Source organism: Panicum virgatum, chromosome 7N, assembly GCF_016808335.1.
Source record: "Panicum virgatum strain AP13 chromosome 7N, P.virgatum_v5, whole genome shotgun sequence".
Classification (NCBI taxonomy): Eukaryota; Viridiplantae; Streptophyta; class Magnoliopsida; order Poales; family Poaceae; genus Panicum; species Panicum virgatum.
In genome coordinates, this window is record NC_053151.1 from 27,223,411 (window position 1) to 27,240,026 (window position 16,616).

General features: G+C 50.2%; 1 protein-coding gene across 1 annotated transcript; it reads right to left on the reverse strand.

Annotated features, from left to right (window-relative positions):
* Window positions 1-3,063: 3,063 nt before the first annotated feature.
* Window positions 3,064-5,324, reverse strand: LOC120683343 (probable BOI-related E3 ubiquitin-protein ligase 2). The gene is made up of 2 exons (XM_039965418.1): window positions 4,823-5,324; window positions 3,064-4,709 (listed from the first exon to the last, which is right to left on the reverse strand). The coding sequence occupies exons 1-2, from the start codon at window positions 5,249-5,251 to the stop codon at window positions 4,200-4,202; spliced, it is 939 nt and encodes a 312-aa protein (XP_039821352.1). The 5' UTR covers window positions 5,252-5,324; the 3' UTR covers window positions 3,064-4,199.
* Between the last annotated feature and the right edge of the window lie 11,292 nt (window positions 5,325-16,616).

Here is a 16,616-nt window from a genome sequence, read left to right on the forward strand (position 1 = left end):
CAAATTAATTAAACCAGCTTTGTCATATGGACCGGCTGCGTACGGTGGATACCTAGATGTGTCTTACACGACTCATTCACGGTGCTGCGCCGGATTCGTCGCTGATCTGATCGCGAACTCGTCTCTCCCGCTGCAGAAAGCACAGCGACACACACGTCACGAGAGCACAAGCATACATACGCATACGTCTGGTCAGAAGAGATTTTGTGCGAATGAGCTCATAGCTCATAGCTCCCGGTGTGGTGTCGCACCGCGCTTTATCCCAAGAGGGGTGCTGGGCTCCATGTGTGTGTATATGTGGAGGTGTGTGTGAGCCTTAGCAGATGTATCCACGGACTTCTCGGCAGCCTATCTGTGTTCGAGCGCGTGGTTCACGTGGGTGCCCAATTAAGAACTTACATAGCTCCATAGTGGTCCTAGGTGCTTTCTAAAGAAAACAAAAAAAAAAATTTGTGAGGGAGGATATGACGCGTGGGCGGACCATGACGATCACTGCCTCCCTGGAATGCTCGGTTTATGGATCCCTAAAAGCTAAAATAATAATAAGCTGATAAAAAAATACAAACAATACTTTGCTGCAATTCCAAATGAAAGATCGGATCGTGTGCTCGAGCCTCAGAGGGGGAGGGATGAATTAGGCAAGTTAAAACCTTAACCTATAGCTCCGACTAATTTGCACAATATTAAACTAAAACATGCTATCTATATGTGCAACTACAGCTTTTCTAGTGTGAAACCCCTATCCCAAAAGAGTTTAGCAACCTATATCCTTTTCTATCAAGATACTACTCTATGAAAGTAAAGGCACACAAGGAAGTTAGTGTAAAATGCGGAAACGTAAAGAGCGGGATAAGAGGTAGCAAACTCCTGGCGCGGGTGTTTATCCCGTGGTTCGGTTAGCCACAAAGGCACACCTACATCCACGTTGTTGAAGCACTCAATAAGAGTATCGCTTCTCGGCAATCAAGTCTCTTCCGTGGATAAAACCACGGTCACCTTGATCCTGAATTCCACTAAGGAGCTTCTCCACGAAGGATGAGAGTCTCCACGTCCTCCGCACAAGATCGTCCACGCCGCTCCACACCTAGTTGGAGGGTCGTTGACGTGCCGGCGGGCCTCAAAGCTCCAAGGGGCCGGCGCACCGAGATACAATGTTGGTTCACTCTAGAACCACAGCAAAGGCACAACACCTTGTTCTCTCACTCACTTAAGAGCTAACCTAGCACTGACTCTCTCAAGGATGTGCTAAGGACTAAGAATGTGATCACTAAGCTCTTGAATGGCTTGGAGATGTTCTTGGGTGTGGGTGTGATGTTCCTGAACTCCAGCCACCTTGAAATGCCCGGGGGAACCCATATATATAGGCCATCAAGTCCATAGAGCCGTTTGTAGCTGTTGGACCTTTTCTGCGCAGTGCACCGGTTAGACTAGTGAGGGGGCACCGGTGTAACCGGTCACTCACGGCACTGACTAGCCGTTGGGTCTTCTGACAAGGGCCACCGGTAAGACCGGTCCATTGCACCGGTGGTACACCAGTTCAACCAGTTCTGAACCTTTTCTCCTCAGCTTCCGCGATATTGCACCGGTGCATTGCTCCGGTGAGGCACCGGTGTAACCAGTCTTGAACCATCTGTTCTCCATTGCTTCACATCGTCTCTAAGTGATGGTATGGTGCTTACACTGAAGCCTTCAATCTTGACATCACCGGTTCATCCGGTGCCACTTGACTTTCTCCATGTGGCCTGGGCATAGCATGGCCCATTGCACCGGTGATAGAGCACCGGTGTATCCAAAGCCTACCGGTTAGACCGGTGCTTGGGCACAGGTTCAACCGGTGCTACTATTTTCTGTAGAACTCATCCAATTCAATATTTCTTTGAGTTTTTTCTTCGTGTTTTGCTTTGCTTGGCCTTTTGCTTCATCCCTGGGATCTATAAATATTCACTTAACAAACTCATTAGTCCCATTTATTGCGTTGTCCATCGATCACCAAAATCACAAAACAATGGCCTAATCGGGCCATGTTCCTTACACCAAATAATCATCAGCTACAACCGCCAATTTAATAATTTGCTCTAGCTTGCACAGCTAATAATTTTTCTTTGTCTAATATACGATGTACGTTTTTTTTTGTTGGTTTGCCATGTGTCCCATCTACTAGGTTAATTTGTTAGTTTGTCTTATTCTATAAGGCTTTATTTCCCTTGTGAGCATTTTAGAGTGCTCATTTGGTCTGCCTAATAAGAATTTTTTTTAAGCTGTTGAAGTTGAAAAAAACTTTGTCCAGAGGGAAAATGCTTGAGCATTTCAATCACATCATTCAAACTCAGGAAACAAAAGTGAATACCCTTATAGCCGTCTTAAAAGGAATTTACTTCATTGGAATAACAAAAATATATGAATAACAAAAATATATGCCTACCACGAATCAAGTAAACCTACAAAACAAACATTTGTACTTCTAACATGCTTACTAATAATTGTTGCCAGAACAAATTACTAGCAACTAATGCTATATATTAATGGAGAAATATTATTAGTGTAAGTGTAATTGAATGTTATGTATATTTCTATGAAACAAAAGTTTGTACACATGATATAAAAAATATAAATTATACGGTTGCACTAAAAAAAATCATATGCGTGTGGAACAAAGCATTATAGACACTGGCTTACAAATAGAGGCCAACCGATATTATTTCAGGGTAACACAAAGGAAATTGTGACCTTGTTTCGAATTCTAAAGTTGTCCGTTGTTATAATTAGTTTCATAAATCAAAATTTTTTTATTGATACCATGCTGTGTACAGGTGACCTCCTCTACCCAAAGAGGGCCACAGGCCCAAAAAGGAAAAGAAAAATACCTCCAAATATTATGTTTAGAACTTAATTTAAACATACACAGATTAAGCTCTTTTATCAGGATCCTCTAAATCGTTGGCAAGCTGTACCAATGATGTTGTGCCCCCTCGCAAAACAAATGATGGTGTGCCGGAAAAAATAGCCTCAACTGCAATATATCAGTTTGTTACATCGCTGAGGCATGTGCCTTCCACCTCAAAATTTAAGACGTAGCTTTACTTAAAAAGCACAATCAGAACAACAATAAAAGGTAGTGCTGAAAGCACTAACCAAACCGCTGTTTTAATCCAGGCATGAGCATTTCGGGACCAAGGAAAGCACTAAGGTATACTAGCAGACGAGAGTGAGAGGCCAATTGATCAACGGATGCACAATGTTTCTTACCCCGATTTCCCCCTTTCAGTAACCGTGAACACACATTTCTCTGTCCTCCCAGTTGTGACGACACCGGAAGGTTCCAGCTACTAGATGATAGAAACAACAAAAGGAATGACTCTTGACGGGTGATAAACATTGATCCACGCATTTCACGTTGAGGGGGGGGGGGGGGGGGTAGGGGGGGCCTCCTGCTGCTGCTATCTGCAGCTTAAACAAGCAGCCCCGTGCGCCGCGGACGATACGATAGACATGCAGGACATGGACAAGGAGGAATGGAAAATACAACGACAGCAGCAGGTGGCGACCGACCGACGGCGACACGATGCGTTTCCCCGGTCGTGCCCATCACCTTCGCTCGCCGATCCCTTTCCGAGCAGAAGCCGCGGCCTGCGAGACGGACAGTGATGCGGCGAGCTGCGGGGGCCTGCGGCGAGCTGCTAGCTGCTAGCTAGCTGCTGCTCCCAGTGCCGGTTGCGTTCGTCGTCGCATCCAATCTCGCCTCATCTCATCCGTCACGCTACTGTGTGGCAGCTCTTTTTTTTCTTCTTTAGAGGCTACTGTGTGGCAGCTCGGTTAACAGCGACCTGCCGACCTGGTGCCGCTCGAACTGGCAGAGACGGTGGCCGGCCTTTCGCGAATGACCATCATCACTCGTCGCTCGTCGGTCGTCTGGCATCGCTTGTCCAAACTTTCCGTGCCTCCGACCCATGCAACTGAGCGTACACGATTGGTGCCGTGTGCGATCCTTTAGTTTAACAGTGTTGCTTTCCAGCGTGAACATCGCAGCCTCGCCAAGTCCTGCAAAGCAGACGGCGTGGCTTGGCCGCACAACTCAAGCGGCGCATGTACAGGATGTACCAGTACCTATACGGCAGTACCATGCTCTGGTACACAAACCCCTTGCCTGCTGGGTCTTTGGCATGTGCACGGACGGACGAACGGACTCTCCGTAGGCTTCATCAGGAGACCAGGACAAGGAGCGAGGCGTTCTTGGCCGTCGCGCAGACGGGGCACGCGTCCGCGCCGGCCTCGCACGCGCGGCACAGGCACAGGTGCCGGCACGGGAGCAGCAGCACGCGCGCCTCGCCGCCGCCGCAGGACCTGCACGACGGCGGCGCCGCGGGGCCGGCGCCCGCGGCCGGCGCCTCGAAGCAGCACGACCGCGCGTCCTCGGCCTCGCCCCCGCCGCCGCCCGCGGCGCAGCTGGGCGGCCGGAGGAGGAGCTGGTCGAGGGTGGCGCGGAGGCCGGCGGCGACGGCCTCGTGGCTCCTGGCGACGCCCATCCACGCCTGGCACTCGGCGCCCATCTGCCGGGCCTTCTCCTCGAGCTCCGCGTTGCGCCGGAGCGCGCGCTCCAGCTCGGCCTCCGCCGCGCGCGCTCGCCCCGCCACCGCCCGCCCCGCGGCGGCCAGCAGCGCCCGGGCGTGCCGCCGCCGCGCCTCCTCCAGCGCCGCGCGTATCCTCTCACTCTGCGCCACACCGATCCCAACCATAACAAATCAGACGCTGTTCCACTTCCACAGTCCCACACATCGAATCCACAATTCAAGCCGGTTCATCCCGATCGATCACGGGCACGTACCTCGAGCCGTATGAGCGCGTCGATCTCCCCGCCCTGGTGGCAGAGCGAGAGGGTTGCGCCACCGCCGCTGGCCACCGCACTGCAGCTGGTGGACGCCGCGCCGGAGCCCACCGCCCTGCTCCGCGCGTCGTCGCCGGCCGCCCCTGGCACCGGCAGCGGCGCCAGCCCCTGCATCGCCGCCGGGGCCAGAACCACGCGCCGATCCTCCAAGTCCAAGAAACCCCCCGCGTCAGCCACGCGCGCCCGCTTCCTCGGCGCGAAGCCGTAGTTGCTGGTGAGCTCGCTGCCGGGGAAGTCGCTGAGCACCGTCGTGACCGCGATCCCCGCCGGCGATGCTGGTGACACGCACCCGGCGGCGTACTCGTCCAAGAACAGGGAGCCACCCACCGGTGGGAAGTCGTGGGAGAGGTGCCGCGCCTGCACGGCCATGGCAAACGCAACGGGGAAGGCGAGGAAGGGATTGAAATGGGAGTGCGGGCTTGGACGCGTGGTGGTTAGCTGGTTATATAGGCCTTGTTTAGATATCAATTTTTTTTATCAAAAACATCACATCGAAAATTTAAACACATACATAAAGTATTAAATGAAGTCTAGTTACAAAACTTTTTGCACGAATGGGTTGTAAATCACGAGACGAATCTAATGAGCCTACTAAATCCATAATTTGCAACAGCGATGCTACAATAACTATCTGCTAATTATAGATTAATCATAAATTAAGTAGGCTCATTATATTCGTCTCGCGATTTACAATCCATCTGTGCAAAAAATTTTATAAATAGACTTCATTTAGTACTATTAAATAGGAAGAATCACTTTTAAAATTTTTAGGAGTAAACATCTAAACACATCCATATACAGCCACAGTTAGGAAAGCCATGACCATGACTTGGCGTGGGTGCCGAGTTGGGGGGTTCGGGGAGAAACGGCGGAGGCGTTGGGAGCGCGGGCTAGTCGTCTTCGACACCGGAGGCGTGGGACGAAAGGCAACGGGGACACCGTTCTGTTCTGTGCGCACAGGTGCGGTTGATTTACCCTTTAATAATATATACAATGACTAGCTAGTTCATATTAGCGTGATAAATAAAAGAATTGTGCAAATTATCAAATTTTTACAGCTACTCTCTCTGTCCCAAAAAGAATGCAATTATGGGAATTGTGTCAGTCAAACTAGCTCATATTTGACTAACTTTATATTAAATAATATTAGCAATTATGTTTTTAAATAATTTAATCATGAAATTATATTCTATAAGTAATTTAATTATACTTATTTTGTATCACAAATCTTAGTATTTTCTTATATAAATTTAGTCAAAGTTAAAATTGTTTGACTTCTCGAAAAGCGAGAATTGCATGGGGACGGAGGGAGTACAAATATTATCGGAGTTTATTAGTCTATAAATTCCTTTACCGTTCCGCCGCTGCCCGCTGGGAGGAACGGGATCCTGCAGCCCTGCGGCTCGGACCCAGGGTTTACAAAACCGACCGGTCCGGTCAAACCGCCGCCCTCCGGTAGCGATTTACCGGACCGGTTTGACCGGAAACCGGTTAAATTCAAATCCAAATTCAAAAGCACATGTGTAACCGGTTCCAACAGGTATATCGACCGGTGTGACCGGTTACCGGTGTTTTAACCAAAAAATCCGACGGTTTAAAAGTGGTTTCCCGGTTTGACCAGTTTACCGGTCGCCATATGCGGTGGGCCTTAATGGGCCGGCCCATTTTTTTTCTTTTTTGATTTAACTTCATATGCCCGCAAACTATACTAAATGGACGAATTTTTAAGAAAATTTGACACCATTAGATTTTTTGCACCATAAAGTATTTTTAGGATTTTTTTAAATTTTTTTTTATTTTTTTGAATTTATATTTGAATTTTGAATTTGGGCCGGATACTGGCCCAAATCGAAACCAGGCCGAACCGGTTTGACCGGTAACTGGAACGGTTCCCACCGGTTTGGTTAACCCGCTGATTGCTGATACGGCACAGTAGCTGGCTGAGCTGACCACGCAGCACCATGAAAATTCTGAATCCGATGACGGGTCAGATCAGAGGTAGTAGTAGGGCATCTTTTTATGTGTCGCCGTCGTCGTGATCAAATTCAGCACCGAGATTTACCACACGCAACCAGCCGCCCAGGTCGTACGTACGCCCGCCGATCTGATCGGCGCAGTGCGCGTGGTCCGTCGTCCGTGCGCGCTCAGCGTGCTGCGTACAACGACTGGCTCGGCCCGCGCACCCGCCTACGCGAGCACGTCCACGGAGAAAACACCAACCGGACACGCCGGGACATCCCGCCGTGCTCAGAACAGATCATGTCTTGTCCTAGGCACGGCGCGGCACCACCGCGCCTGCACGCGCCGTTTGTCCTCGCCAACTTGAAGGCGCGCCCCGGCCTGAGCCCGGCCCGGCCGTGTTCGTTCGTCGCCGTGCGCGCGCCCTCGGTGCGTGGCCACCGCCGGCCGGCAGGAGCCGAGCGCGGCGGCCGCTGGCGGCCTCCGTGCGTGGCGCGCCAGTGGTGCCCTGCCTCCGCTCGCTGCGCGCTTCGGACGGCGACGAACGCGTTTGTTGGCAGCCGCGCCAGTGGCCTTTCGCCTGCCGCGCGCCGGTGTGATGCGATGCGATCACGCACGATTGATGAGCCGCCCCCAACGGGCATCGCATGCTGCATGGTAGCTGCATGCTCTATCCATGTCCAGTGCTAGCTCTGCCGAGGACCCATGCCTGCCACGCGCCCGTACATGTGCGGCCGGGGTCCCGGTCCGAGCGATCGCGATCTCGACCATCAATGGAGCTTAGCTAGCACGCGATCCTTACAGCGGCCGTAGCCCGCACAGTTTGTGTGCTGTGTCCGGCCGGCCGGACGGCCTGGGGAAACATAGTGTGCCCCGGCCGTCGTCGTATGTCGGCCATCAGCCCGTACGCCCTTGTACATCGACGAGCAGAGCTATACGTATACGTACTACCCCTTCTACGGCGAGAACATACAGGCACTGTGTCGTCTGCTCGTCTGCGCTGAACTCGGCTGGATCGCATCCAGCGCACCGCATCGTTGGCCACTCATCAAGCACAGCGGGTTAATTGGCACGTCCCGGAGCGGAGAGCCGCCCGGTTCCGCGGCTTGCTGTCGCTGCTCTGCTCGCGACCGGACCACAAGCACGCGCGCGCGCACGTCGAGGTCACTGATAAATGCACTGTGCCCGCCGGCGGTACGGCAGCGCTGGCGAGACGCGATTCGCGGTACGGCCGGTGGTTGTACAGCGGGCGATGCCTGCCTGCTCGATGCGATGATGGGCGGGGACCGACCGGGCCGGGAGGACGCGCGCGCAGGCAGGAATGGCGCGCGGCGTGCCTGCTGACCCTCGTGATGCATTGCATGGGGCTCCTGCGCGCCGCGCCACCATGTAAAGGCCCGGCCCCTGTGCTCGCACCGCGCGCGGCAGTCTGGCTCCGCCTTTGGGAGTTTGGGTACCTTTGCGAGAGCCACGCTCGCTTCGTACTATATAACACCATCGCCTCGCAGCAGCAGGTAAAAAAAATAGATCTGATTTTTAGAAGCTTTTAGAAATATTTTATTTTTGGAAGCTTCTAAAAATTAGATTTAACTCTAGGGGAATGTGAAAATATATTTTCATGAGCTACAATTATTTTATTTAGGCTCCGATGTATCTCTTGTATCTTTTTTTGGCATTTTTGAAAATTTTTGGGTCTTTGAGATATTTTTATAGTTTAAAAACTATATCTATTATTTGTTGGATTTGTTTTTGAATTAAAATTATGGTTCAAAATCACTTTTAGTTATTCTTAGATGCGGATTCTTGATTTTTTAAGTTTAGGGACTAGGATGATAAACTCTTACAAGTTTAACGACCCGAATTTCTAATTTTATAAATTTAGGGACTCGGACAAATTGGAGAATCGGCCATGTATTTTACTCCATCTTATTTACCACCATCACCGGCCATATACGGATTACGACGAGCTCCTAGCAGCACCTGCGAACCCCTGCCATAGCTTTACTACTGCAATCGATGAGCGAGGCCCCATGGCCTCATCCGGCCATATCGACCCATGCATGCATCTGAACAGTGCCGGCTCTATAATTTTAAGGCCCCCTGGGTGATGAGGAAGATAAGGATCCGTTCAATAAATTTTGTGTCAAAGTCGCAGTATACAGTATGAATAATAAAATTACTTTGCAATATGTATAGCTCATAAAACATAACAATATTGTAATGAAAACCTAACAATAACTAATATGATTACCTCAAACAATAATTCCTCTCTCGTCTCCACTCTCCAGCACACCAGCAGATCGTCGGCTCGGCTTGTCGCAGTCCACAGCGATGCCCACACAGGGCAGTGTCTCGCAACTTGCGTCTGGTGACGGCCGGCGCCTGTCAGCAGAAAACCAAGCGACGGTATCCTGCAAAACCTCGGAGCAATCTAGCTCACCCTCACATTATGGCCTATTGGCTTATGGTCTCATGTTCATGGGCTCGATCGGGAAGGCTGATTTGGGCATTTGCCATAATGAACTTTCAATTAATTACTTATACTAATACTACTAATTACATGTATACTTATGAGCTCCCAGCTCGGTGGGCCCCGGCCCTGCATCTGAATATCTGACCGGCGGTCAGGCAAGGACATCCTTGTTGGCTTCTGTATCGGCAGATCGATAGATCGTGGATCACAGCGCTTGTGCTGCATCTGTCGTTTGGTGGGCGCCTTTCACTTTTCTGCGCAAGCGTCGTTCAGCAAGGACCTGCACTGCAGATGCACCACCGCATGCACTATAGCTACTAGTCGCTGCGTGACGGCTGACGGCTGATCGTGCCTGTAGTCTGTACAAAGGTTGCATTGCACAGTAGTAGTGGCAGGGTGCAGTTGAAGATGGAGCAGGGGAGAAAAGCCTGTGCTGGTACAGGTTGCTACAGATCATGTGCAGGATTGGTGCAGTACTGCAGTAGAGTAGAGGCGCGCGCCGGATATGGCAGCAGTTTATTTCTTTTTTTAGATATAGGGTAAACCGACCTCTATAAGTTTTGTAATTAGTTATAACAGTTTTTAGTCTCTAAACCTTAAATGATGGTCTCAAACACATAAAAGAAAATTCTAAACAAAGAAACAAGAGTAGAAGACTAAGGGGTTGTTTGATTTCAGGAGCTAAACTTTACACCATATCGCATCAAAAAGAATCTTAACATTTAGAAGTACTAAATGAAGTTTAAGTAAAAAACTAATTGCAGAACTCTAGGGCTAAATTGCGAGACAAATCTAATTAGGTATATTAATTCATAATTAGCAAATAGTTACTGTAGCATTACTGAAGTAAATCATGAATTAATTAGGCTCATTAGATTCGTCTCACGAATTAGCACCCATCTGTCGAAAAAAATTTATAAACAGATTTTATTTGATACTCCCAAATGGTAAGATTCTTTTTGATGTGACAGGGGCTAAAAAAACTCCGGAAAACAAACATTACCTAAGCTTCCATTATCTTCTTCGCTTCCTTTTGGTCCTTGCAAAGTTTTTACTTAGCATTAAACTATCACATCTTTCGTCTTCTTAGAAACTCGGTATGAGTTGCCTGATGCCGCTGAAGTAACAGAATCAGACCAAAGAACCTCCAATAGAGAAGATCTTGCAAGCCAGAATAGGAGTTTCACCCAGAGATCCATCGATGAACCTCTAAAGCTGTTTGTTTCTTCTAAAAATAACTATTGAAAAAACAGCGAAGAAAGCAATCATGCTATCCTATTCAGAATCTCATGAGATGTGCTCGAAAAAGAAAAGATAAATCATAAAAAGTTCCTATGTAATTATCTCAAATTATAAAAAATAAATTGAGAGTAACACTCGAATTTTGATTTAAATTACACACTAAGGTTATTATGAACAAAAATAATATAATGTGACCCCTAAATCCGCATATAAATTACTCAACTCAATCATTGTGTTAAAATAACCTCAAAATATTCATCTAAGTCACTTGCATGAAAAAATAATTTAAAGTAACACTCTAATTTTGATTTAAATTACACACTAAGGTTATTATGAAAAAAAATAATATAACCTGACCCCTAAATCCGCATCTGTTGGGATCCAAGCGTGATCACCAAGCAGATGAAAGGAAGAAATGCAAAACAATGACAGAACGGGAACAATAATAGCACAAATTAAATTGCACAATGTATTGCTCAAGGATTCAACCCCTTACAATGTTGGGTAAATGAGGCTATTTATACCCCCACCTTAATTACATCCTTTTGGGAATGCCCCTCCGGAATTCCCGGAGGTCCAGAGATAACGGCCAGGGTTCGGCGGTAATTTTACATAGTCGGCGTGTTCGACTTGTATTCGTATTGCAGGGTCACGTTTGTCACGCTTCCTTGGCATCAACCTTCGGGTCAGACCTTCGGGGACCGCACAGCGCGCAACCTTCGCAGTGCTGGATTAGAGATGATCTGCCGATCCTCTCTGACTGCCTGCGCACCGAGCTCCCCGAAGGTCCTCTTCGGGCAGTTTTCCCCCCTTGCGTTCTTTTTAGACCTTCTGTAAGGATCACCGGGGTGTCCGACCCTAGAGGGGGAGTGGGTGAATAGGGTCGCTGATCGCTTTTTAACCTAGGGCTCAAACTACTTGCATAAGATAAACCTAACACGTCCTATACATGCTAGTTATGACTAAGGTTTATCTAGGCTACTCTCTACTTGCCCCTAAAAACTTGCAACCTATAGCCAATCCTAATCAAACTAACTAGGAAAGTAAAGGCACACAAGGTAGAGTAAATGCAGAAACGTAATACGGTAAGTAAAGAGGTAAGTGCAAGAGGGATGCGAACTCCCGAGTAGGCACGGTCATGTAACGTGGTTCGGCACAAACGCCTACGTCCACGGGACACCGAGGCTCTTCCGATCACCGTCTTGCACTACACCACCAAGGCGTTGCCGGCAAGTAAAGGCGAGTGCCCACAAGACACCGAGTCTCGTGCACCGCCAACGTCTCTCTCGGTCACCCGGCCGAAATCCACTACGGAGCTTCTCCACCAAGGAGGGGGTCTCCTCTTCCCCCGCACAAAGTGTCGTTGCCACTCCACACCAAGCCGGAGGGTCACACGACGGATCACAAGGATTGCTTGCCGCAGCAAGACTTCTCTCAAGGGAGCTCTCGCAAGAACTAATCCCTATTACAAGCACTAAGCACTCTCACAAGTGTGCTTAAGCCTATATGATGTACAATGAAGTTCTAAGGTGTAACATCCCAAAATGCACCAAAATAAAACACGCGCTAATTATAATTTTCGAAAATCTTTCATCGTTGAGCTCGGTTCACTCCAGACTTTTCCGCCCGATCTCCCGATTCCCGAATGACCCGACCCCGACATCCGTATCCAACCCCCCTGTTCACCCTTGACCCGCGCGTCGCGCCCGACCGCGCACACGTGCCCGGCGCCGCGCGTGGCTGACCGCGCGCCGCGATTCCGGCGCGAATCTCTCTCCCTCTCTCTTCTTTCCCTCTCTTCTCTATCCCCTCCTTTTCTTTTTCTTTTTCCTATTTTTCTTCCTTTTCTTTCTTTTCCTCTCTCCTCCCTCTCTTCTCTCTCCCCGCACGCTCGGCCCTTTCCTCCTTTCTCCCCTATCGCGCGCCGGCCGCACATCCTCCTCCTCTCCCGTGCCGCACGCCCGAGCGCCCGACCTGCTCCTGTCCGCGCGCGCTAGCCTCGCTCCCATACCCCGAGCGCTGCTCGCCACGCCGGCCCCGGGCCGAGCACACGCGAGCGTGCGCGCACGCTTGCCGCGCCACGAAGCGCCGAGCCGCACGCCGGCCGTCCGCACGCACGGCCGTGCCAAGCCGCACGCGCACAGCACCGACGACCTCGGCACAGCACCGGCTGCGAAGGTCGCCGCCAGCCCGAAACGTCGCATCGCCTCGCCATCCGCACGCCAGCATGCCACCACCATTGACGCTCGCACAGCACCGCCTGCCCGAGGCGTCGCGTCGCCTGTACTCGCCTCGGCACGCTCACAGCGTCAACGTTGCACCTCCCCGGCGACGTGACCACTCCGGCAGTTCCGCCCCACACCATTAACGCCGCCAACAAAGCTTCCCCACCGGCCGTCGCCCCGCTCCCACCTCCACCGCCTTGGCCGCCTATAAAAGGGGCCGCAGAGCACCCCCGAGCTCCACAGCCACCCCCTCAACCTCCACCGCCGCTCCCCCTGACCTCCTAGCGCCGCCACTCGCCATTGCCGCCGCTCCCGAACGACAGCCACCGCGGAGCTCCCCTCCCCGCAGCACCACGGCCCGAGCCAAGGTAGGCTTTGGGATCCCCGAGATCCCCTCCTTCTTTTCCCTCGGGACCGGCCCGCCGACGAGCTCCGTGGCGCCGCCCCCACGCTCGCCACTGCCTGCTGCCACCCGCCGCCGTAGAACCGCCCCTACGGGCCACCATTTCCTCAAATCGAGGGAGGGGATCGACCTCCCACGTCGCTCTCCCCCTTTTCCCCATCACTCCGGCCGTCCCCGAGGCCCAGGGCCGCCGGCCGAGCGCCGCCGACGCCCCCTGGTCGCCTCCCCTGTTTTCCCGTGGAGAGAGGAGGAAGAAAGGGGCCATTTACCCCAAAACCCCCTCCCCTCCAGCCAATTTAGTAAAGAAACCTCCCACCTTTTGCCACTTTGCAAAGAAAACCCTGCCCTTTATCCTATTTCAAAATAAACCCCTTCCTTATACAGACATAATTCTAAATAAACCCTTGACCCTTCTAGAATAGTCCAGATATTTCTAGAAATTACAAACAGGCCCCTGCCTCCTCGAAAATAATTATAACTAGGTCCCTGATTCCTGATCGAGCCCCTGAACCTTTATAAAACCTATCATTTCATGCGCCAAACGACCTCGGATCAACCTAAAACTTTACCACGCCTCTCATGACATAGTTTTGACCATGTCATTAGGAATCCACCCATAAATATTACTCCAAACTCCATATATTAATTATTTCCGATTCGAGCTCAACGATAAAAGTCTTTTTCCTTTTTCTTGATTGTGTGTTTGTTTGTATGCGTCGTAGATCACGGTGTGAACGAAGGAGAGCCCGTTGACGAGCAGTACTGCGAGCCGGAGAATGAGGACCAGTTCCGCGACTCCGAGCCCGAAGGACAGGACCTCCCCGAAGGCTACGAAGACGGCAAGTTCAATCCCGCCCTTTGATGCATGTTTCAGTCCTAGTTTTTATAAACATAACCTATTGGCCTGCTTTATAAAATTGCATATGTTTTGACTGCATGAAAACATGGTTGGATAGCCACCCCTTGATTTGTTATAACCATTCCTTGACCACCTAGATTAATGTCTGATTTTGCTTGGACGTTAATCGCTATTAGAACGCTTAGGACTCTACACATAATGCTATTTGTTTTATAAATGAAAATGCGTGAGTATGTGGGAAGGGATAAAAGTGGTATTTTTGAAAAGTGAGTTTAGACAGGATGGATGGCATTTCCGCGAGATTTGCCATTTGGTGTGCTCGTGCCTGTGTGGTAGGGCAAGGAAGGGGAGATATCCATCTTGTCACAACTAAGGACCGAGTTGGTGTGTCATCTCACCTAACTCCACTATCGTGCAAACCACTCGACCGTTGAATGGGCAACGGCTTAGCATAAACCCCACTAGTTGATGTGATAACCATCCGGAGGGCTGAGAGCAACGGGTGACCAAGGAGAAGGGATAGGCTCAGTGTGACTTATACCCCGGTTATACCTCAGAGTTAGGTCGATGACCCCTTGGTAAATCCTGTGATGGCGAATCAGGTCTAGCTAAGGTGGGTAATGGCTATGTCGGGATCTACATCGACACTACGGTGTTCGTGTTGTGGTAACCAGCTTGTGGGTAAAGTTGCACACCTCTGCAGAGTTAAAAGCTATTAGAATAGTCGTGCCCATGGTATTGGGTGAGTTACGGTGTGGTCACATAACTAGTGTTTCTTTGGGGATGGGTTAGCGTGAGTTGTTTTGGAGTTGTGTCCGGCAGTTGTGCCGTGTGCTACGATGGACGGGGAGTCCGGTAGCAGTTTAAAACTTGAACTCCGTGTTACTCAATATAAAAAATGGTTTCTAAAATGTTTTTAGCTAAACGAACCCCTGCATAAAATTTAGCTTTCCGCAAATTAAACCGCAACCTTATCCTTGTTTTACCTGAGCATGTTATTCTGATATAACCCCCTCCGTGGGTATGGTTGTACTTGCTGAGTACGTTTGTACTCACCCCATTCTTACTTTTTACAGAGGAAGACCCAGACTTCGTACCAGACGACGCCGTTGGAAAAAGGCTGACAAAAAGTGCTATCACCGGTTAATATGATGCTCCCGTTTTTGTCATCACCAGTTTAATCGGTGAGTGCATTTTCCAACTAGCCGTTATACTTCAACGGCTACCTCAATCGACCGACGTAATCAACCGATGCAGCGTCGGTTTAACCGGTGAGTGTAGTTGCTGAAAAATTAACTCTCTGGACAACTGCACCGACGTTCACCAATATCTAATCGTCGGTTTAACCGGTGTATAGAATTTCCTCTGTCTTCATCTGTCAATGCACCAACATATGCAATTTCTTTAGCATCGGTTCAACCGGTGTAAAACCCTAGCCTGGTGTACTCCAAGTCAATGCACCAACGAGTGTAAAACACCCAACGCCGGTTAATCCGGTACCAAACCTTACCTGTGGAACCGGCTCAGAGTAGGGTTATCGTTCTACACCCAACCTTGCCTGTGGAACCGGCCCTGTTCGAGATGATTTCGCTGACACAGTACTCTGAGACCGAGCTAGATCCCAAGTGGGTCGCGCTCTGGTGTTATGTCGTAGCTTGGTTACTTATTATTATCATCTGTATCGAGTGTCCTCCTCGGAGGTTTGTACGGTAATGAACCATCTGATGTAATAAATGTGGCATCAGCCTCCTGGGATTGATGTTTGTATCACATTTGAGTTCTCTCTTATGAGGGGACGCTTCAGGTAGTATCAGAGCCGTAGGTTGGCCGTAGGACGTAACCCTAGGAGCGAAACCCTGTTTTAGGCCCTTTCACACTAGGATTATTCCTTCCTTAACCCTTTCTTCACACAAACACTCACCACTGGTTCTTGCCCTGTTCCAGATGGCTGACAATGGATGGATCGGCGGAATCTGTCACGCAGAGCCCGGCCTTCCTAAGTTGTTGATACTCAGCCTGGAACGCATCGGAGTTGTGTACCCACCAGAGTTTCTCTACCGGGAGTACGACTCCAAGGGCACTCTTCGGTGCGACCTGATGATCTTCGTGGCGAGGAGCACCCGCTACCCAGATGTGGACCCTTGGTTCATCTCCACCACTGGTTTTCGCTTCCCAGACACCTATCGAAAAGCCGCCCGTAAAGCCTTGCGACGCCTCCGCGTGATCTACAGGCATCACCTCCGGCGGACTCCTATGGGATTTTTCCCGCCGACTGAAGGAAGAGGACGCACATGGATTGCCCGGATGGGAGGACTTGGAAGAGACGAAGAAGACCTAGAAGATACAGTCTCTCACCTATCTATCTATCTCACCGGCCTGGATGAGCTCTACCGCGAACAAGCGGCACAACTGAAGCAACAAGTCCACAGAGCAGAGAAGGCAACCCAAGAGCTAGAAGAACAACGGACAAGAGCCGTACACGCCGAGTATTCCCTAGCTGCTCTCCAAATCCAAATGCAAGAGCGTGAGGTAGAACTGGAAGAATAACAGGCAAGAGCCACACGCGCCGAGAA

Bases quoted from the DNA above. Each gene is read 5' to 3' on its own strand.
- LOC120683343 (XM_039965418.1), bottom strand. From the start codon at position 5,251: ATGGCCGTGCAGGCGCGGCACCTCTCCCACGACTTCCCACCGGTGGGT. The intron at 4,710-4,822 runs GTACGTGCCCGT...GGTGTGGCGCAG, and splicing joins ACGCGCTCATACGGCTCGAG to AGTGAGAGGATACGCGCGGC.